This window comes from Haliaeetus albicilla, chromosome 23 (genome assembly GCF_947461875.1).
Source record: "Haliaeetus albicilla chromosome 23, bHalAlb1.1, whole genome shotgun sequence".
Classification (NCBI taxonomy): Eukaryota; Metazoa; Chordata; class Aves; order Accipitriformes; family Accipitridae; genus Haliaeetus; species Haliaeetus albicilla.
This window is the reverse complement of record NC_091505.1, coordinates 17,487,536-17,510,276: the sequence shown is the minus strand read 5'-3', so window position 1 is coordinate 17,510,276 and position 22,741 is coordinate 17,487,536. Positions and strand designations below refer to the sequence as shown.

Genomic DNA, 22,741 nt, shown 5'->3' with positions numbered 1-22,741 from the left:
AAATATTAGCCACAGGAACAGAATTTTTTTACACCTCAGATCACACTTAAATTGACCTGACAAACTTGTCGCAGATTCTCTACTGCATCTTATGTCTCTACTCCTTTGCATCTGTATTTCTCACTATTTCTTCATCCACATTTTTTCCTCTCATCTTTTCCCTGCTCTACCAGCATCATAACAAGGACTGCAACCTCGATCTGCCTCTGATCCCAGAAATAGTTAATTATTCAGGCAAAAGAAAGTAGCCTGAGAAGGAGAAAGCGAAAGAAACAATAACCTAATGATAAAGGAAAGAACTTCCCACAGATCTGAGATAATTCTAGTTACTGCCACACATGACAGTAGTCTCCATCTCCCACATCGCAGATGAGCAGTCTACCCACAGCACATGGCATACAGGCACACTTGTATACATCCTCTCAATAATTTTTTCATCCACCTAAAGCACTGAGCCATGCTGGCAAGGCAGTGAGAAGAGCAGTAGGACTGTGCCAAGCCAGGCTTTGTGCGCACCCCAAAACCAAAAAGCTCGGCACCAGTGAGTTTATCAAGCAGGTATGCTTGATAAAAATATTTTTGCATACATCAGTGCTGGTTAAATAGTGATGGTACGTAGGTACCTTTAATAATGTCTGGGATGGCACATAATCTCTCTCAAGGGCACACTATTGCACAAGTGTCAGGGGTGTGGGGTTTGTGCTCTCTGAAGCATCAGGCACTAGCAACAAGGACAGAAGAACACCGACTCCTACTCGTATGCATGCAAGAGTTTTCACATTTAATTTAAAACAGGGCTCTTAAAATAACAAAATAACCTAGAAACAAGCTGCAGCGATAGACGGGTGGAAGAGGAAGGAGACCAGCACAATTTCTGGTTTTCAACAGGTGGCCAGTGGATGCAAATGTTATTAAATGTGTGATAGAAAAACCACAGCTGAATCCTGGGAATCTTATAAAAGGACACCTAAAACCTGCTTTTAGAGATTTTAAACTTTCTCTGTAAATCCAGCTGGATGAACTGGAAAATATTAACTTGGCTAATTAATATGCTTCTAAGCCTAGCGTTTTAAATTACGGTTTTTCTAATCTGATCATTGTGTTTATTATTAATTTGAATATCTCTGAAGCATGTTTATGTCTGCTGCTTCTCCTGAAACAAGTTTCCAAAATCAGGAAGACCCTGCATTTGATTAATACTCAGTAAAAACACAGTAATTTTCTGAATGTATCCTGAAGGCTGAAGTCTGATAGTCTGTTTAAAAACAAGAATTCCAATTTATTTTAAAATGTGTTAAAACTCTATGAGCTGACACTTGTCAAGAAACAAACAAAAAAATTTACCAGTTTTCACTGCATACATTTTCAGAAATTCTGACAAAAGATTATTATTTCTATATATAATAATTTAACTGTAGTTTATATAATTTGGGGCTGTAAGACTTGAAACTGTTAATGAACTACTAGCAACTATTAGACCTGCAGAAGGTAGTATTTGGAAAAAGGTGAGTGCTAACACACACATCTTGGCTAAGTTGCAAAATGGATTTTTTTTTTTATTTAATGTCTTCCACGATTTTAAATAGACAAAATATATTACTTACTGTCCTGGATTGTTTCATGATGTTATTGTGAAATACTAATGGCTACTGTGTTTATTTCACCACAGGAGTGCGTTCATTTCACTGGTGGGTAAAGTCTGGCAAGAGGCAAAAGATTTTGCAATCCTGCTGACTGGATGGCTTAATATAAATCTCAATTATTCACCTGACTTGCAACAAAAATATTTTTCTGCATTAATAATCTTAAAGTTGGGGATGATCATAGGTGGCGATTATGCTGCTGCATTTTTTTTTTTTTGTACAGGGGTTAGAAGCCCAAGTCAGGAAAAAACCATGATAGCAGATATGCATAAAGCGAGCTGAAGCCCACAAATAGTTTAATTTAATAAAAAGACATTAATAGGAGGAACACAGAACCAAGGTTAACAACAACAGAAACATGTCTAGAGAGACAACATGCCCCACCGAAGCTGCGCTGCTGTACGATTCGAGAACCGTGACCGTACGTTCGACTCGTTACCGCTTTTACCCTGCGTTCAGCCCGGGCGAGAGACGCCGACTCTCCCGCCGGACGACGGGCAAGCGACCGGCAGGACGGCGCGGAGCCGGAGCGGCGCCTTAACGGGAACCCGAAGCCGGGTTTGGGAACCCGCACACGCCAGGAAACGGAGCAGCCCTGAGGCCAACGGCGGGGAGAGCCATGAGGGGGGCCAGGAACCCTTGCGGGAAGGGGTCAGGCCTCAGAAACCATGAGATGAGGTAAGTTATTCTCAAAAAAAAACCCAACTTCCTGGAGGAGAGGAGTAGTCGGCCCGGTTGCAAAATCCCCCGCTCCCCGCCGCTGGGCCTCCCCTCGCCTTGCTGTCCGGGGAGCGCCGGCCGGCGGGGCTCCTCACCCCCCTACCCCACGGCGCCGGGATTCCCCTGAAGGGCGGCCGGGCCGGCTAGAGGAAGGCCCTTCCCACCCCCCCAGCCACCTCCCCGCAGAGAAGCGGGGAAGCATCGGAGGAACGAGGCCCCGAAGCCGGCGGCGGCCCCGACGCCCCACCGCCAGCCGGACCTAACATGGCGCCGGGGAGGGAGGGAGGGAGGGAGGGAGGGAGGGAGGGGGGGAGGGAGGAAGGAAGGAAGGAGGGGCGGGGCCCCGTGACGTCTCGCGATGGCGGGCGGGCGGGAGAGAGTCCGCCGCGATCCCGGCAGCCATAGCGACGACGCTACCTGCAGTGACGGGAGCAGGCGGGGGGGGGGCCGGCGGCGGACAAAGGGGGCGCCGCGCGAGCCCGCACCCAGCGGCCCCGGAGGGGGTGAGTTCGGGGCGGGGGGCGCCGCGCGACGCCCCCCACCCACCCCCGGGACAGGGCGGGGGGTGGCGGGAGGAGCGACACCCCCGTCCCGGCTTGTCAGGCGGCCCCGGGCCGGGCAGCGAGGGGCCCTTGGCGGGCCGGGCCTCCCTTCCCTTCCCGTCCCCTCCGGCGGGGAGCGCGGGGCCTTCCCCCGGCGCCGGCAGCTCTCTCGCCGTGCCGGCTCGGGCGGGAGCGCTGTCGGAGGAGCCCGGCGCCCGCCGCCCTTCCCCTCGGTAGGGCCGTGAGGAGGAGCGGGGCGGCGGCCGGGCTCCGAGGCCCCGGCGGCGCGGCGCCGCCTGCCCGGCCTGTCTCTCCTCACACCCGCGGGGGGCCGTTCGGCGGGGAGCGGGGCAACCGGGGCCGGTGGGGGGGAGTGAGTGAGCGAACGCGGGCCGGGCGTCGGTGGGGACGGGTCTCGGTTGGGCTTGCTCCGAGGTTGTCGGTGGGGGAGCGGTGCGGGACGGGGACGGTGCGAAGGTGCTGGCTGCGTTATCGCCAGGGGCAGGGCAGGGCTGGGCGCAGGCTGTGGAGAGAGGCCGTTAGAGCGCAGATGCCTCAGCCTTTATCTCTGCTGCTCCGCGTCGGAGAACAAAGAGGATCAATTAAGGGTGTGCAATGATTGCTGCCTCTCCGGCTTCAAGTAGGTGCGCTCTGAGAGTCAAATTGGAACGCCTTTCTTCCCGGCGTTCTCGGAGGAAAGAGTGTTTTCCTCAGTTAATCTGTGGCATCTTGGCATTTGGGCTGAGGATTTGAACCTGGCCTGAGACAGGGAAAAGGCCGCGTAGCACTGAATAGCACAACACGCCTTTAAAAACCAACCAGTTCGGTGCATTAAACGCAACCTGAATGTGAGAAAATAGAGACTATAGCAGCGGATGTGCCCTTGAAAGTCTTCCGTAGGATTCTTCTGAGCCGTATAGTAGAATGGGTTGGAAGCAATGCACAGCTCTTATTTCATTTTTCCCTGCTTTTGTGTGTCTCTTAGTTGCATTTGAATACATTTTTTTGTTACTGTCACCTTTTCAGCATTTGAAAAAATAAAGGGAAAAAATTATGTGGTCCTAATAAATTTTTCTGTCAGTATCAGCGTGATTTATGCATGTTGTCATCTATGCTAATAGGTAACGCTCTGAGACTATTTCATTTTACAGCATCCTGGAGACAGTTACTAATTGCATTTCTCATCACCCTGTAAAGAGGTAAACAGTAGCATATTTCTGCCCAGGCTTTGCAAAGTATCAGAGGAGTTCTGCCAGTTTAAATGTGACTATCCGCCTACTTAAATAGTTTGCAGAATATGTGCCTTCATAGATTAGCAAATTGAGGTGAGGTTAACCAACTTGCTCAAGGTCATGGAGTGTCAGTGACAGAGTTAGCAATAATGGAATCCAGCCATCCTGGCTGCTGGGTCTGTGCTCTAATCGTTGGATGACTCTTCCAAATAATTGCAGGTAGTTTAAACGTTGAGTTGCGTAAGTGCACGTTACGGCCTTCAAAAACTTTTGGAGAAACAAAATGTTAATAGATCTGCTTTAGATCATATGCTGTATTTACATGTAGTTTAAAGGAATTGCTCAGCTTGACATAGGGAATTCTGAAGAAGACTTTGTGGCTAATTTTGTGAATATGCACTCAAAAGGCATCAATTTTGTTGAGTATATAGTGTAGAAAGGCTTATTGTGTAGATTTAGAGGGTAGATCATGAGATAGAATAAAAAAAGATTACACTTCAATTAGAAAATTTTTAAAAGCGGAATGTGGAGACTATGACTATAGAGGTTATCTTCTGAATAAAGTGTTTACCAGATGACATTCTGTAGAGTTATTTGCAGTTGTTAGGAAAAGAAACAACCAACAAATGCACTCGGAAGCCATGGTGATGAGGCTGTTGGAAGTTAAAATGGGAACAAAAAACTTCCTCACTTGATTTATTTTTTCAGCAGATGCTTGTTAAGTAAAAACAAATCACAAGTGGTGTTATTTGTGAGCCTAGAGAGAAGTTACATTTCACTTTGTGTTTTTCTCTGTCAAGTTAAATTTATGAAGAAAGACATTTCAAAGGAAACGCTGGCAGATCTATGCTATTGTGACACCAGCAGTATATATTTAGTAACTTCAGGGAGGAAAGATCCTTATTGTGCTAAAAAAAAATATCAGTGACAATTGTTTGTCTGGACTTCAAAGAGCGTTGGAAAGCAAGCTGGCATTGTTCAGGTGTTACACTTTGGCCCGTGTCCTGTAATGAGCATTAAATTTGACAGATTCCTGCACCTGCGAGGAGTTTCATTGGCGGTACCAGGAGAAGCCCATCTGCGCAGTGTAGGTCACAGAATTGAGACCACAGATCTCGGTTTTGCACAGATTTGCATGTGCTTACGTTTATGTTCTGCAAGTAATCATGGTGACTATTGACTGCAAAATTTAGTGATTGCGGTGAGAATCTGCTGTGCTGCGATGCATGGTGTAGAAGAGCGGCAGCCAAGTTTCTTTTAAATGAACTGGCTGGAGTGCCAAACATAGCCAGCTGCGTAGCCTTATTCTGAACGTGAGTACTGCTTTGGGGTTAATCTGTGCAGAGAAGTTCTGAAAGTAGAGACTTTCTCTGTAAAAGTCTTTGCAGTTTCTTGTTGATGAGTGCTTCATGAAAGGTGTGCTGCTGTTAGTACTAAACTGTTGAATCTGCCCAGCATATGTATAGTTTATAATGCAGTCTTTGGGAAAAGTGCTTTTACTGATGTCACTTGGTGAGATATCCCAGCAAGGTGACTTCTAAGTCAAAATTATTGTCTCAGAAAGGATGCTGGTTGCTTGCTTAGAAATCCAGAAATTTATATCCTGAATGACACTGCTGTGTCAGCAAGCATGTCTACTATAGGCCTGGGTTTGCCAGGTTTTATTTTTGCCAGTTTGGGTGGTAACTTCTTATCCAGCCAAGTTAAATAAGAAAAGGAAGCAATAACGGGATATACTTTTTTAAGATTGGTGGCTTTCCGCCTGCAAGTTGTGGAATCCTGGGAGGTTTGCGTGTTGCGTTTTCAATGGATGCATAAGAAAAATGAGCCTGTTAATAGGCTTAGTGATCCATACCTCCACTGATGTTGTGATTTGTGGGTTTTTGGACACCTAAACACTTGCCGCTGGCTGAGCTGAAGAAACTGGAGTTGTGGTATGATGCCAGGAGTCAGAATGAAACATGTGCAGTGTTTAAATAAAAAACTAAAGCATCAAAATAGTATTAATTATTATAAATAATACTTTAAAAATTTATTAAATATGGTCACTTAAAAATATCTAGCAGTAGCTTGCTGTTGGTTGTATGGTAGTTTAAAACCTTTATTAGGAAAAAAACCCTTTTGCTAATTTCAATGATTGCCTGTATTTCTGTTACACATAATGTATGCAGTGTATATATGTATGGGAACCAAAGATTTCCACATATGCTTACTGCATCAAGCTAACTTTTGTTAAAAAAATAAAAATCTTAGTCTTTTGCCTATGAGAAGTTTCAAAAGAAGTTATTTTGTATTCCTGCAAGCTGGTGGTTTTTCCACATTAGCTCTTCATATATATAGTCTTAATATATTTGAATGGAACAATGAATCTCACTTTGCAATAGTAAACAAACTTGTTCAAGAAATAATGCTTACACTTGCTGCACAAAGTGAATCCAGAGTTTGTTAATTCTTCTGAAACAAAAGGGATTCACCAAAATTCTAAGAAGCACTCAGAACCCAAATTGCCACTTACAGAGCTATGTCTTTTTCTAGACTCTTCTTAATAAGGTAGCAGAACATCAACTTGGAACACTATCATTGGGGATTTGTTTTCAGAATATTATTAGTAGCATTTCAGTGAAGTGGAAACAAACCTGTGCTCTGAAAAGAAACTGGATCTTGGGGAAAGACATACCAGTGAGAGCCATGAATTTAAATTCTACAGAGATGATTTGCTATTTGAAAAAATAAATAAATTTAAAAGCTTAGTTTGTGAATAAGAATTAGAACCTGTAAATGTGAAGATATGACAGATAAACTCTACTGAACACCTAAACTTGTGTCATGTTTCAAGTATGAAACATGTATCTGGTGCTTGGAAATGTGAACATCATGATGTTTAGAATGGAAAAATAAGCATTTGTTTTTGATTGTTCATAATGCTAGGGCTATTCGCTGCTAGAAAGATCAGACACTAAATTCCTTAAGGTGCAACCAAATCAATTTATTAGACTGCAGAACAGCTGAAATGCACCTTGTTTTATAAAGCTTCATTGGAAGTGGAAATGACAGCTGATGAGTCAGTAGGGACTTTTTGTTCTTTTACTATTTTCTACTCTAGAATAAAGTTAAGCCTCAAAGGACACCTTCAGTTTGATAATTAACCTATAGGAGCTACAGTAAAATATGACGTTCTTGGGGGGGGAAATATATGTAGCTGTTTCACTTTGTTCTGTCTGTAGTGTGTAAAGTCAATGGTATGTGTGCTGAGGAGTCTGGCCTTAATTTTCTTTTATGAGTTACATTTGGGATTGTTGCTCAGTCAGGTCATGGGTTCTGGTTTTAGTTCTGGTATGTCACTCAAAATAAAACAAAACTGTGGGGGTGGCAGAGGGAGAATTACGATGGTCATACTTTGGTTAGAGACAGTGGTGGTAGAAAACCTGTCTTATTTTTTAATCAAATAGTAAATCCCAAATCTGTTTGGTATTATTCATCCCAGTTATTTTTCAGTTCGTTGCCTGTAACTACCATGGAATTGTAACAAGAGTTTAGTTTAAACAAGGTGTGAAGGTGTTCCCCATTCTTTTGTTCTGAATCTCTGGGATTTGACATACCTCAGTGCCTATGTGAGCAGATACCTAAGTTATTATACCTCATCCGGGAAGGTCACCACTGCAGAGAGATTCCTGCCTAAATGGTGACTACTGCTGCCTTACATCTTTGTGTTTCCTCATTTCTGCTCTGTTTTTTTCTCAAGTGTTCGTGTCCTGAGGCAAGGATGGGATATCTTTTTGTTGTTGTTTGGTTTGTGTTGCAAAGACCCAGCATAAGCAATCCTAGTCATGGACTGGGACCCCAAAATGCTGCCACGATACACTGAAGAAGTGCTTATCCATTTATTTTATAGCAGTTTGTTAAATAGATGGAAACTCAATGCAAATATTTTTTCCATTTCCGTATTTTTGAAGGAACTAAAGTAAAGGTAGATTCATAACCAAGCATCATGTTTTATATTTTTACACCTTTGTTGACTGCCTCAGTTTAGTATAGACTTATGGAAATAATCTTCTTGCCTTTTCTCTTTTTTCCCCCTTTTTTTCTTTTAGAATTGCCAAAATGCTTTGGAATTCTTAAACGATTCAAAAACTGAAGTCTCTGAGGATACAAAATCATAAGAACACAAGAAGCAGCAAGGAGGATTCAGTGCCAATGCAGCAACAAAAAAGACAGCCAGAGTTAGTGGAAGGAAATCTTCCTGTTTTTGTTTTTCCTACAGAACTTATATTTTATGCAGATGACCAGTCAACACACAAGCAGGTGTTGACTCTATATAACCCCTATGAGTTTGCCTTAAAATTCAAAGGTGGGTTTCTTAGGTTAAGTTCTGTTTAAGGGTTAGTTGATGATCTTGAACAGTCCAATTATAATTCATGTAACAAATCATATTTGTGACAAAACTAAACTTGTGTCTTTATGTATACCTGTTGAAGAAGTTGATGAGGTGTTAATTCATGATTTGTTACCACTACTGTCCTTTTCATTGCAGTTCTTTGTACAACTCCAAATAAATATGCGGTGGTTGATGCTACTGGTGCAGTGAAGCCTCAGTGCTGTGTTGATATGTAAGTAAAAGTTGGTTGTTTGGGTTTTTTTTTCCTAATGTACAACATTTGATTATCTTAATTTCTTTTCTTATTTAAGAGGTAGTAAATGACAGCATGCATAGTATAAACTAAGTTGGATAAAGATATAATATTTTCCTAATCTCCTGTATTCTTGTGGCTTTCACTCTAGGGCAGAGGTATTATAATATTGGAGATATTTCCTTCTTTAATTTTGCCTTGAAGCATAAATAAAATGCTAGTAAACGCATCCTGTCGTATAGTTTGTAAACCAGCAGTGAGAGTAATATGAGCCTCCCCTGAGTATTTTTTTGTTAGAAATAACAAGAAAAGCAAGACCCTCAGGGTAGGGATTTCTTTATGAGAAATATTTGTTTGCAGATTGGCAAAATGAAAATGTATGCAGTTCTGCTGAGCACACTTTCCTGGGCCATTTTTAATAAAGGTACTTTTGCCTACCTTTCACCCCAACCGCCTCTCTCGGTCTCAGATCTCTCTGTCTCCCCTTTACTTGTTTCTTCTGTCAGGTCCCAACCCAGTAACAGAGAAAATAAGTAGGCCAGTTAAATGATCACAATAACGTATAGGGTCTGTAGGCTGCTATAATTCAAAGTAGAGTAGGTATATAAGCTGAAATAGACCAATTTTTTTCATCTTCCGTTTGCCACATTTTTTCTGTGCTGATGTACAGATACAGCTAAAGAAAGTATGAAGTACCTAAAAGAGCAGACCAAGCTTTCTGAATAGAAATTTACAAACTGTAAAACACCACCTGGAATCTCTGGTTAACAAATGGCCATATACAAAAAACTCTGCTATTGAATGATCTGTCTTTTGTCAGATAAATAGTACTGTGCTTGGGGAATGGCTCTTTCCTGTAGACTGTTTTCCGTAGGTGTAGTTTGGAAAATTCCAAGGACTCACCAAATGGAAAGGAAGTTTAAAACATGGAACTAAAAAGTTTCAGTGGGCAGGGGCAATAATCCTAAAAATGGAACAAACGAGGTCAGAATATACCAGCGTATTGGTGAGCTGTTCCAGTCTAGCAGACATTTACACAAGCTTGATTACATTTGGGTAATCTTAAACAAATGTCTTATTAAATAAAGGAAAATAAGACATATGCATGTTTCCAAGGGAATTTTTTGTGCAGCAAAACCCCCATCCCATTTCAATGGTTGCTGTCTAAGGGCAGTGTTTACTGCTAGGATATGAGCAGTACTATGCAAGTATGGCCATTTGCCAGATAAACAGATATTCTACAGAGCTTCCAATTATGCAATGGTCTCTAAAAAGAAACAGGAGAATGTATCTGTTTATAAGGGTCTGCAGAAAATATCTCTTTGCTTGGCAGCAGATGCATGTTCTCATAACACAGTGTTATGTAAAGATTCTGTTTAGGTTGGTAGTATCATGGTACTAAGAGTAGAAACAAAAATTTAGAAGTAAGTGTTAAAGGAAGAAATAAGAGTTGAATCTTCTGTTCTCATACACAGAGAGTTGTGTCAATTAGGATTGTTGGGGGGGAAAAGCCTTTTGTTTTAGTGAAGGCAGTTGCCCAGCCAACACTCAACTTGCTGAAAGCCTGTCATAAGCATGCTCTTTTGCCTCTAAAGTGACATAAAACTACGTACATTCCTGCAGGCTTCTCGCTTGGGGGATGACTTACTCTCCGTTTCCTTGTTGAATAGTCTATTCAAACTAGATACCAGTTACAAGCCCTGGCTATGTGTTAATGATTGTAGATACCTTGATGTGATATAGTTCCTTTAAATGAAGACTGAAACACAAAGATCTGTTTCTTGCAGCATTTTAATGTATATATTATTCACAAAGATAGGTTTCTTGAAGCAATTTTAAGACTACTATCCTGTATTACTAAGGGTAGAATCATTTTTTTCCCCTCAGGAGATGGCAACCTTCTTGAAGCCAAATCACTTATACGTAGGTATTTTTTCAGATTAGCTGTTGTTATCTTAGAAATGTAGAATAGCCTGTCGCAAAAAAAGTTTTCCACTTCGGGAAAATAATTAGAATCCATATTAACTCTAAGAGCTGATATGACTTCAAAACCTAAATATTATAGCTTTTTAGTGCTAGATACATATTTTCGTAATGAATCATAAATGCAGAGAGGAGGCAGTTAAGCAGAGCACTGCTCAGAGGTCTGTATTGCCTTTGATCGGTGTTATTTTAAGATTGCCTTTTGTAGGCCCCACATACAATTTTTTCCATGAAATGCCATAAAACTAGAACCCTGTCTTACTGTTAAAACCATCTTGGTCAACCTAATCAAAACAGTAGAGCAACAGACTGGTTGCTGGACAGTGAGAAGGTTTACCAAGAAAATAACTGACTCTCTAGCTATAACTTGGAGAATATGTCTATCCTGCAGTCTGAGTTGTGACTGCAGCTTGTGTGTCTATGCCCGGCATAGCTCTTCGTAGCTAGTGAAGTACCTGCAGCATCGTGTATTTCAGTGCAGGCTACGAAACATGCTGAGGTTAGCTAGATTGATGAGCAAAGCTCTGACAGCACAGAGCTCTGCTATTGAAATCCAGATTTACTCACTGAAAGACAGGTGAGAAATGTTTACGTAAATACGTAGCTGTCATTTTTACTGCACTGTTACATGCTCTTAATGGTGGGCTTCTGATTTTGAAAATTCTTTACATCTAGCTGACTCTTGTCCGTAGAGGGAATGAGTTTTGCTTCTGAGAAAGTATAATTGTAAAGCTCTGAGCCTGGTTTCCTCAAAAAGCCAGACTTTTGCCATCACCTGTCCAAGTGTTTGGCAGTTGTACTTTTCTTCTTTTCTTCCCTGTCCACTCCAGTTACCCCGTACCTTTTAAAATCATTGGCCAGCGTCAAACAACTTTGATAAAGGAGGAGGCATCTTTCAGATAATTGAGGTTTCGTGCAAATTGGCAGCTAGGCCTCAGATTGAGGAAAAGGTGTGCTTGAGATAAAGAATTAACTGTTCTTTTTGGCCAGCCAATTGGAGCATATATATTTGGGAACCAGAGCGAACATAAGGAGGGGAGAGAGAAGGCAAGATCAAATCTTCAAGAACATTGAGTGATGGAGGAGGTAATGGGGATCTGGACTATTGCAATGCATCTGTGGGGGGAGGAAAGAGGGGAAACATTGGGATGTAGGACGTAATTCCACAGGAGACGTGCTGCTTATTAGTTCCTCTGTTTGAAAATGTTGTTTTCTTCTGCAGTGTGATTCGTCACAGAGATGTTCGGGCTTCTTACTACGGTGTGATAGATAAATTTCGTCTACAAGTGTCTGAGCAGAGCCAGAGGAAAGCATTAGGGAAAAAGGAGATTATTGCTACTCTACTTCCATCTGCAAAGGAACAACAACAACAAAAGGAAGAGGAGGAGAAACGAATAAAAGAACACCTGGCTGAAAGTGTCTTTTTTGAGCAGACTTTGTGTCAACCAGGTAGCTGAAATCTTTTACCTCTCCTGTCTTCTTAATCAGTTATGAGTAGCTCAAGTGACTAGAAAGGCTAGACTAAAATAAATTCGAAAATAATTCCTTTTCTTACCTGTAAGACTGCTGTCTTTATCACTGGGGCATGATAGTGCCCAAGAACTCAAACTACAGCAATTCTGGTTATGCTGTCTTTATTAATCAAGACCCTTTGCTGCCCCATGTTTGCATGTCATGCCTTGGAGAGAGAATACATCCTCTATTCCTCTGGTGCAGAAGTTCTGCTACAGCCAATGGGAATTTAGCTGCAAAAGGGTGGCAGTTATTTTTTCCCTTGGGCTATTTCAGAACATATGCCCTTTCTGAGTTTGTTCCAAACCCTTAATCCTCCATTTCCTGATGAGCAGAAAATATTGCCAAAATATCTTCTAAAGTGGTCCTTGTTCTGCGCGATCTCCTTTGTCTGTCTCACAAGTACAGAAAAGCACAGTCACTAGCTGAAAATTCTTTGCATGTTTCATATGTGAGGAAGTGAATCAACAGTCTTGAGCAAAACCTGAACCTAACAGTTAAGTTGAAATGGTAGGGGGAGATATAAAAAGTATCAAGTTTTACCTGAACTGAATCTAAACCTATTCTTCTTGACTTGGCAGTCTACCTTCTTGTTACTTTTACTGATTTATACTATAACATTCTTGTCACTATTTTATTTTTCATGACAAGAACAAAAATCAATTCCAGAAAATAGATGAACCTGCTTGAGAGTGTACCTCTTGTTAAAACCAAACTGTTTCTCTGTTTATACATAGTTTGTTGGCTAGTGAAACACCTTTTACTTTAAACTCAAGATAGGTATTAGTGGGATACATGGTTAAAGCAAACCTACAATGATCTCTGGGTTCACAGAACAAAATGTTACTATGATAGTTATTCTGGTACAGAGGGTTCAAACCATCCTGAACAATCTGATGCTGGTCTTAATCCAAATGCTATTTCTCTGCTTAAAAACCTCGTTGACTATATTATGTTGGTTGCTTACAGAAAAACAGTAAACGAAGCAACTACAGTCTTTGCATATAACCTGCAACCTAGAAATAACAGATTTATAAAATTAAAATAGGACACGTATTGCTAGTCACCGAGGATAGAAAAACTTGATAAAAACATTGGCTAATTTCCAATGGGTCTTAAGAATTTGGTGAGAGGTATTCAGCTAACATGTTAACAACGCTTTTCAAAGATTACACAGTGTGCCTTTGGGTAGGTTCCAGCTGTTAAACTGCAGTGCAATAAAGACTGTGAAGGACAGTTCATCTATAGTTTGCATTTCCTTATTTGGGTGATATTGGACTGTCAGAGTGGTTTGCTCTCACAGTTTTTAACAGTAAGATTCAAATAATACCGATTTGTGGCATATAAACTGGTTCTGGCAGGTGCAGCCCTTGAATCCTCTAGAGAAGGAAGGGGAACTCGTCTGGCCCAAGAACCTGTGCTCTTACTGTAGCCAAGTTTTGTTCTAGAGATGTAAGCAGTTACCTGCCTGTGCAGCTCTTTTAGGTGTTCTTTCCTAACTGAGTACTAATCACTGAAGGAACATATCAAGGAATGGAGTCAGGATGCGTGGTGAAACCTCAAGTGTTGCTCAAACACCCAGCTGTCATGAGTGTGTATACATAGCTACTGGGCCTGGCAGGCTCTGTTCCTCCACAAGGGAGGGGTTTGGAAAGTCATGTGAAAACAAGTTCCAGTGTCAGAACAGGAAGCAGCCTTCTCCACTGCAAAACGCAGAAGGTTCAGAAGGGTGGGTTTAAGAGTTGTTTCCCACCCACTCCAAAGGGAAAAGAAAATCTTAGGATATTACAGCTTGAATGTACCGCAAACACTTTTGCAGAATATTTAATGTTTATGTTGGTTAGATGTTCCTTATAATTGGTACTATCTTGTTTTTCAGAAAACAGAACTGCCTCGTCGGGACCTAGTTTACTAACAGTCTTCCTGGGAATAGTGTGTATTGCAGCACTAATGCTACCTACATTGGGGGAAATGGAATCCCTGGTGCCTCTCTACCTCCATTTAAGTGTGAATCAAAAATTAGTAGCTGCTTATGTTTTAGGTAAGTATTTTGGATTTTGTAAATGTTTTCTTGCAACTTCCAGTCATTTGGGAAACTTCTCCTGTGTTTGCCGTTGGCTGCAGGAAACTTGATGGAGACAAAGCACCACACTACATTTTGTTTTTCATCTCCACTGATATTTTAACTTGCAGCTGTAGTGATATCAGGGTAAATCAGTTATCGTAAGTATTTTAGACCAGATTTTAGTTGAGACTTATTATATACAGGCCCCTGAATGTTAATTTCACCTTGATTTGATGACTGGCCAACTGTAGTCATCTGCCAGCAAAACTGAATGGAATATACTGTTTCTTATTCTTATATTGAAACGGAGAGTTACTCTATTGCAGAACCTAGATCTCTTCTGTTATTTTGTTTCTCTCCAACCCAGATGAGCTGGTCTGAAAGGCTCTATTCACTACCTTCTTGATAAGCAGTTGAAATGTGTAGAAATAAATTGTTGTAAACCCTTCCTAAGAGACCGCTACCATCTTCTTCCCAATTTGTAACTTGCTCCTAAATTAGCAAGCATAGATAAGTTGCACATTTCATTTGTTATGACTATTTTTCTATAACTATTTCAGATTTGAAGAACAGTCACACTAAACTCAATTCTCCTGTCCCACTACCTGGCAGAAATGAGGATTTAAAGGAAACGAGCTAGGCAGCTTCAAACTGATAGCTAGAGGTGAGGTAGTGATGGGAAAAGATGCAAGTTCTTAATGGTTAATGCGCACACTCAGTTGACTGACTCATGCAGGTCAGTCTGCTGAAATGGTTTGAAAACTCACTTGTCGCTCTTTGCCTGAGCCGATAGTGATGTATTTTCAGATCAGGACCTTGCACTAATCCTTGCTTTGTTTTTATCTCTAGCTTTGAAAATTATCTCTAGCTTTGAAAATTACTCCAGTTCCTGCTGGTGCTAACTATAGTGTTAAACCATTTGACTTTATCTATTTGCAACAACTTAACCCATTTCTAGATTCACTGTGAAGTTCTTACAGGTTTTGATTCCTTTGGTAGCAGCATTTTTAGTGTTCATTAAAAGATCCTTCTGTGTGCAACTCTTGCTCATGTAGAAAGTTGATTGCTCTTGAGAAGATGAAACCACTTTCTTCCACAACGAAGTACAACTGGATTGTGTAGCATTTAATTGAAAAGGGAGGTTAATACCACACCAACTGGGCTATATGATATCTGAGAAGTATTTGCTTTACAGCAATGAGTTAAACCCTTTATTGCCTGAAAGTCCCTGTACAAGTGGTATAGGCTGTCCTGTAGCAGCTTCTAGAAGCCTCTGTTATTACTCTGCGATGATTTAGATAATCCAAGCAAAGGCCTACAGCAGTTGTAGTAGTACTAATTGTCTAAGCCAATACAGACCATAAGAAATAGCTGAACTGTAATTCCTCTTTAATGGATGAATTGCTTATATAATGGAAGGCAGTGTTACAACTCTGTTCTGTCATGCTTCTATCTTCAAAATCTTTATAAAGTAAATAAGTTAAATCAGCATGTAGTGGTAGGATAGTAGAATAGTCTCAGAAATTTCTTTATCCATGGTGAGATCTGTAGGCTTTAGCTAAGTTCTCTGCAGTGAAATGCTGTTATATTAACATCATCTGAGTCTACAAGAGAGATTGCCTAAGAACTGATAAATTACTATTTTGATGTTACGTAAGGTTGGAATTCAAGGAGCCCTATGTTTTTCCATATGCCTCTTTGCCTTGTGCCGTGTAACTCATGGCTAAGAACTTGCAGATTTGTACTTTTTCCTGTATCAGCACATAATTAAAGTGAACTTATCAGTGTGTCATGAGTAGGTTTATTAGCCCCACGTTTCCTGCTTTCATCTGTTTTTAATTGTTTTTAACCTCTATCAGAGCAGTTCTTTTTTTTTTTCCTCCCTCTTCAAAGGTCACAACAAAGACTCTGTAGAAAGCTCCCTATGCAGACTGACAAGGAAGCTTAACATCTTTGTCTAAAACTAGTCTTTGATCAGTTATTCTGCAGAGAGCAGAAACAAAAATGTCTTGGAGCCTTCAGCTAATCTGCCTTACTGATGGTTCAGCAATTGAATTACACTGCCCATGACTAGCCCCCATGAAAACTGGTAGCTTATATGCTAGTGTTACACTTACAAGTCAAAATCTCAATGTTAAGATTTTCCCATAGTGAGATCAATAATTGTTTGGAGTATTTATAGCTTCTTTGACATTTAGTTACTAGATATACTGCACTTCAGTGTCTTTTTTTTTTTTTACACAGTTTTTGACTACATCAAAATTTGGAGCAATATTTCTAATATTTAAGTGAAGTGTATATATAAATTCTGCATGTATTTATGTACTTTCACCTTATTTTCTGGCCTGTGACAGGGTAAACTGTCTTTCAATGTTTTATTCAGTGAAATTATAGTGTTTAGTTCTTAATTCTTGTCTTTCAGGTCTCATCACCATGGTTATTTTGAGAACATGAGCAATGAGTTAATAGGATGTCAAACACCTTACTGTATATTCACATCATGAATGTGGACTGCCTTTTACTCCCATTTGGCTCATTAAGATGCTAGCAAAACCGTTCAGTGATTTAAGATACCTTCAGAAGTGTAATATATTTTAACTATGTATAATAAATGAAAGACTCAAAGCACTTTTCGGTGCTTCTGTAACAGACAGCTATGAAATGTTCAGTGATACCTGTGAAAATAATTTGAAAAACTTTTATATCTATGCCTACTGTAAAAAATCCTTATTAAAGCAACATTTGTTATTTTTAGTCTATGTTCACATCAGTGCGTGATCACTATAAAAGCAAACTGTCTTATGTAAAACGTTCATTTGGTTTGTGGTTGTACATGCTGAGGCTGGTGCATAACACTTCTGTATACATACCAGAAGGATGAGAGTCATGACTAATCATTGAAGAAAATGAAAAATTCCATCAGTGAAACTATGAAATAAACCATGAATTTTAGGTGAAGAAGCAATTCTCAAATTCCTTACTTCATCATTACCAATATATTGTTGAGCGCTCGTTTTCTTAACTGGGGAAATAATTCCTGCGACAGCCATTTTGTATCACAATTGTAGACAATAAACAACAAGTTCTATAATCAGATCCTTTCATTTCTTAGGGATGCATGCGATATGTGAACTAAGTGGCATTAACAGAAGTTGAACTCACACCACACAGTAATATAAAATTCACCATTTTTTCTATTTTAGAGACCAAACTAAGTGTCACAACAAAGGCATTCCTCTACACCATCCCTTCCCCCCCAGCTAAGATAAAGGATTTCTTTTGTATCAGAAACTCCTGCTCAAATTCCAGTTTTATAATCTAGGTGAACTTTTATCTTGTTTCATATGAGCATTTTCCTTCATTTGACATTTCATTGTCGAGATGTTAAGTTGAAAAATATTTCTACTGAAGGGTCACTATTACTGCATTTGATTCATACACATAAATCTTTGTTTAAAAGAAGCCTATATAATACACTCTGATCTGTATAAAAAGCAGTTTGGAAATTAAACCTTCCTTCCCCCTGCATGTTATGGGTCACTTTTCTGCTTATGCATGGAAGTACAAAAAAACCATGCAGGTAACAGTGTTGCTTTTAAAAAAAAAAAAAAAAAAAAGAGAGAGAAAGGTTGAATTCAAGTTGTTAATCACTGTACATTTTTTCTTATATATAATACAAGTAAGTCTTTAAAGGGCAATAAAATGTTACCTTAGTCTGATTCTCAGAAGAATGGAGATTGTGTCATCTATCAGCGTCAGATGATAAAGAAAAGTCAAACATTAACATTCATTTAAAAAAAAAAAGTTACTAACTGGTTTGAGAACGCTGTGTTCTAGAGCCTGTGCTGCAGACACAGTGCTTGCCTCCCAACACTGAGATCATGTTTGGGTCACAGTGTTTTCCTGCCACTGTAGAGCTGCGTTGTTGTAGCTTTGCTGTTATTCTTAAGTACCTACACTATTAATTCTGATTTTCATGAGGTTATTTAACCTGCTGCTTTTTGGGGAAGGGCAAGGGAATTGAACAGACGTTAGGGAGATAAAACTGCCACATGGCACGTTAGCCTGGCTGTTATGTATTAAGATATACATTTTATTTTGCCCAAGCTGATTAAAAAAACAAAACAAAACACGAAACCACCTTTTTCCCCCCTCATATGCTGGCATTCCAGTCATGGGCCAGGATCATGTTTTGCCAGGCACTTGCGAAAGCACAGAAGAGAGAGAACCAAGTCTTGACACCTGCAGGCACCTTAGTCCTGCAGGACAGTGCACGCACAAGACTTGCAAAGTGAGGTGACAGGACAAGGGAGACCCAGATTGCCAGCGTTTGTTTTCAAGGATTTAAAGAGAAGCGATAGGCTTAGAAAAACACCTTGACCAAAGAAATCAGTAACAAAAAGTTATCAGCAACTAAAAAGACTAAAACATTGGACCATTTCTTTTTCAAGGATGAGGAGCAATACACAGATAAAAAAGATTAAATGCACAGTGTAGCTCAGCAGATGCAGATAAAACTGGTGCTTGGGCAAAATAAGCATGACAAATGTGAATTTTGACTTTTCTGCTTCAGGGAGATTACAGAACACTGTATAATCACAGATTTATTCCAGTGATGGGATAACGAGACCTGAGGACAGGTTCAGTTCAGCCCTGTGGGGGGGAATATATCAAATCCTGTTACAGCACGGTCACAGGGAGACAGTAGTAAAATTTTACCAGGTGGATACACAAGATTTATAAGATATTTTTCTGGGGTGTGTGTCTATTATGTATGTATGCATGCAGACACCTCTAGTACTTACCTAATGGGGTTATGGAAAACACTGAATGCCTTTGGAAATAAGACCCAAGACACTGAATATGCTTCCTCTTAAAAACACCAGGAGAAACAGTTAAGTGTTCACGTCATTTCCCATTCCTGACTCCTAACACAAACAAAACAGTCATTTCCTTGAAATGGAAAAGTATTTTCAGCAGACAGTTAGGAGGGCTTTAAGATCATCCAGCAGAAACAATCATCTTGTTTACCCAGCACTTGCTATGGCACTGATATCATCTCAAACAAGCAATGCTGGCAGGCAGGAAATGGGAGTGCTGCTGAGATCGCTTTCATGAGCGTCGCTCCTAGACGCTATAGGCTTGGTACATGATCTCCTCTAGGTGTTAGCACCTGTCTGGATCAGAAAACGTTTAGATGTCCCTATTTTCTCTGAAGGAGTGAATCACAGAATGCTTAAAAACTACAGTAGACCCAAGATAACTGTTCCAGAGCTCCAGGGACAGAGAGGGCTTTCAGATAATCTGTTCATTTCACCAGGGATCACAGCTGATGGAGCCCCCGGAGATGGGAGAGTGGGTCGAGCAGCCTCACACAGAGATCACCTGGAAACAGATCCAGTCCCTGCAAAGGGAAATGCTGAGCTGCTGCTGACATTTCTCAAAACATGCCCCAGGAAGATAACCGAGCATGCTGTCAGATGGTAACAGTCACTGCTGTTACTTAAACAGCTTAACAGTGGCATTTGCAGCAGCTCCAAGAGAAGCCCATGCACAGAACTGTGCCTTCAACAACGACACAGAGAAATCCTTCCTGGAATCTACTAGCTGAGAATTGTCAATCGTATGTGATTTCATTTTACGTTCACAAGTATCTGATAACAAACAAGCCTAAACTGGAAAGAGGCTGCCAAATAGGTTTGGCAATAAATCACCATATTTCAGTTCTCAGTTGCCAATGTATATTTAAGATACCTGGCTTTCCTTGTAACAGGTTTCCTTCTAAATGCCAAGTTCCATCACCCCTTTCCTTTGTCAGGAGTATGAATCTCATCCTTAAGACTTACATGCATTGGCAATCCAGCCCACTGGTAGGGCAACACTACGCAAGGGAACTTGCCCAAGCCTGTCAGCCAGATCCAAGAATACTTTATTTACAGGAAAGAAAGTTCTCAGGTGCTGAGTGATCTGTGTTTCATAGGGCCTGTGGTGCTCCAGGGCAACCTCAAAATTCAGGGACCAAGCTGAATAGGAGGTCTTAAAACCCCAACCTTAGATCATCCTCACTGCCAGGAGGGAGGTTGAGTTTGTGCGTCAGAGCAGCTCAGGTAATTTGCCCTCTGACCTTGTATGAGACCCCCCCGGATGAAAAAAGTGGTAGTAAGGGAACAGATTGCAATACAAAGCATGCAGGGCTGAGCAATCCTGGTATTTGATCCTCCTGCCCAGCTGCGTGCTGAGTGGCCATGGAAAAACAGGTTCTCGCCTACATCCCTGTGAAACAGGGCACTTGCCTCCTCATGGTAGTGCTAGAGAAGGCACCGTCTCTCATTAGAGCTGGAGGAGAAACACCCTAAGTTAATGGTGCTGGCAATCGAGTCTACCTTCCCTGTAGGCATAGCTTGCTGCCTGAGGAAATTAAGTTAAGACTGAAACCATTGAAGGAAAGTGAAGTATGCTGTTGCCAGCAGCATTTCACTTGCTTAGTACTGCTCCACATAAGCTAGTGAAGATTGGGGAGCCACTGCTACACAGTCTAGCAAAAGCCATTTAAAGATAACAAGCGTATAAATGAAAGGAGTCTATAGAACCTGTGTATCCTCAAAAAATGAGTACTGGAGTAAGAAACACAGGCAGGCGACACAGCGTTAACTAAAGCCAAGTAAGGGGATACACTCACTTTTTGGTGTATTTTTGTCTTCTGTAGAAGCTCTCTGCTGTATGCTAACTAGCTGTTTACTTTGGATAATGAACTGTAGCTAATGCATATCAGCTCTTGAAAATTTGCAAAGCTCTATAACCATGCTGACAATATAATGTGGAATTACATGCTGGCAAAGTAATGCATGCTGATCTTTGAAACAGCAGAGACTCTGGAAAGGAATAATTTGAGCAAGAGCACATCCATGCTTACAGCAACACAATCAAAGCAATGGATGATCTCCTCAGTGTGAGGAAAAAGGTCGGTAAGAAGGCCCACCCGAGTAACAGGCTCCCTGTAATATCTCTGTCGTGGAACATCAATTCAGACACAACGTAACTGCAGTCGTCTTGATGCTAGCAGAACAAGAGATGCTAAGAAGAGAAAAGATGACTGATAAAATGCATATCAAAGACCTGGGATAAACGAACCAAGAGTCTGTAATGGAACTTAAGTCCCTGTTTACAGTTTAAAAAAAAAAAGGAATTAACAATACAATTTACAATAACAAATGAGAGCATTCTTCTCTAGGAAACTGCAGATACTCTAGGTGGCTTGAGGTAGGAACATCAAGGCATTAGACAAGCATATGGTTTGACAAACAAGAAGCCACCATCAGGAGACAAATAAAACTGCAGTAAGGCTCTGGAATCCCGTGTTCCATCAACATCACCAAACCCATTAGTGCCTTTCCCTCAGGAATCTGCCAGGAATCTCCCAAATCAAAACCGACTGCTGAAGTGAACGCACTTGAAATGAAAGGATCTTGATTTATTTTTAGCAGGAAGTTTCTTGCAGCTATTTCAGTGCCACACAGTCTGATTTAAGTTGGCTTGAAAGACAACACAGTACATTATTTCTGTGCCACAATAAACAATGCATGAGATGCACATCACGGTTTTGATTTTCCTCCACACAAGGGGAAAAAATAGTCATGAGAACCACATTTCCAAAGATTAGTACCTGCAGCAAAAACTGCCCCTGCTTGAGCAGCTCTCCCTACTTAAGTTGGCACCCAGCAAAATTCTAAACATTCACATGCCATTATTAATCACGGAAGGAAGTCTTAAATAACGAACATTTTCCAAGGCTCTTATGAAGCAAGTAAAAGAAGAAACTAAACTATCAGAAGAATTTTAAATTTGATAAATGCCAGATTTGTCTGGGGAATCTTCATGGGATTGGGGAAGTCTCACCATTTCCTTGAGAGACACAGAGGAACCAGAATGAAGAGGCCGTGTTTGGTTTTGGTTTAAATGCACTCAACTCCTCCCCCCTGTGAAATTTCTGTTCCCAAGCCAGCTACTGAAAGTCAAACAAAGTTGTTCTCCTTCAGTTGTTTATTCCCCCCCCCTCCTCCCTCATGCTTCTACCACAAAACCCCAACAGTGGAAGGAATCTCTCCCTTCCATCACATATGCAGGGTCTGCGTCTCCCAGATGTACGGCAGCTGTCTGCTGGGAGTCCACTGTGACAGAGGAAAGGCATCTCCTGATCAAGACCTAGGCTGCCTGTCAACTGGTCTCAAGTTTATCAAACAAGGATGCTCATACCAAATACACAGAAATGGGAAGACTCTGCTGTTACAGGTAAAACAAACAAACAATCAACTATCCAAGACACACCCTTAGGAAACAGATGCCAAATAAAAAACGTGAGGTGACAATTTGTGCATCCAGTTATTGAAAAGGACTCTTACAAGCCAAGCGCTCCTCT

General features: G+C 41.0%; 1 protein-coding gene across 5 annotated transcripts; it reads left to right on the top strand.

The window, feature by feature from the left end:
- Positions 1-1,944: 1,944 nt before the first annotated feature.
- Positions 1,945-17,416, top strand: MOSPD1 (motile sperm domain containing 1). 5 transcript variants are annotated; one of them, XM_069811426.1, is made up of 7 exons: positions 1,945-2,321; positions 8,229-8,485; positions 8,669-8,744; positions 11,971-12,197; positions 14,140-14,301; positions 14,886-14,989; positions 16,748-17,416. In XM_069811426.1, the coding sequence occupies exons 2-6, from the start codon at positions 8,332-8,334 to the stop codon at positions 14,963-14,965; spliced, it is 699 nt and encodes a 232-aa protein (XP_069667527.1). In that variant the 5' UTR covers positions 1,945-2,321; positions 8,229-8,331; the 3' UTR covers positions 14,966-14,989; positions 16,748-17,416. The 5 variants fall into 5 exon arrangements, with proteins under 5 accessions (XP_069667527.1, XP_069667525.1, XP_069667529.1 ...); XM_069811424.1 differs by lacking the exon at positions 1,945-2,321 and adding an exon at positions 2,749-2,866; XM_069811425.1 differs by lacking the exon at positions 1,945-2,321 and adding an exon at positions 2,998-3,138.
- Positions 17,417-22,741: the final 5,325 nt, after the last annotated feature.

Excerpts from the sequence above, each read along its gene's own strand:
- MOSPD1 (XM_069811426.1), top strand. The coding sequence starts at position 8,332 with ATGCAGCAACAAAAAAGACAGCCAGAGTTAGTGGAAGGAAATCTTCCT. Across the intron at positions 12,198-14,139 it reads GCAGACTTTGTGTCAACCAG|AAAACAGAACTGCCTCGTCG; the intron begins GTAGCTGAAATC and ends CTTGTTTTTCAG. Across the intron at positions 14,302-14,885 it reads AGTAGCTGCTTATGTTTTAG|ATTTGAAGAACAGTCACACT; the intron begins GTAAGTATTTTG and ends TAACTATTTCAG.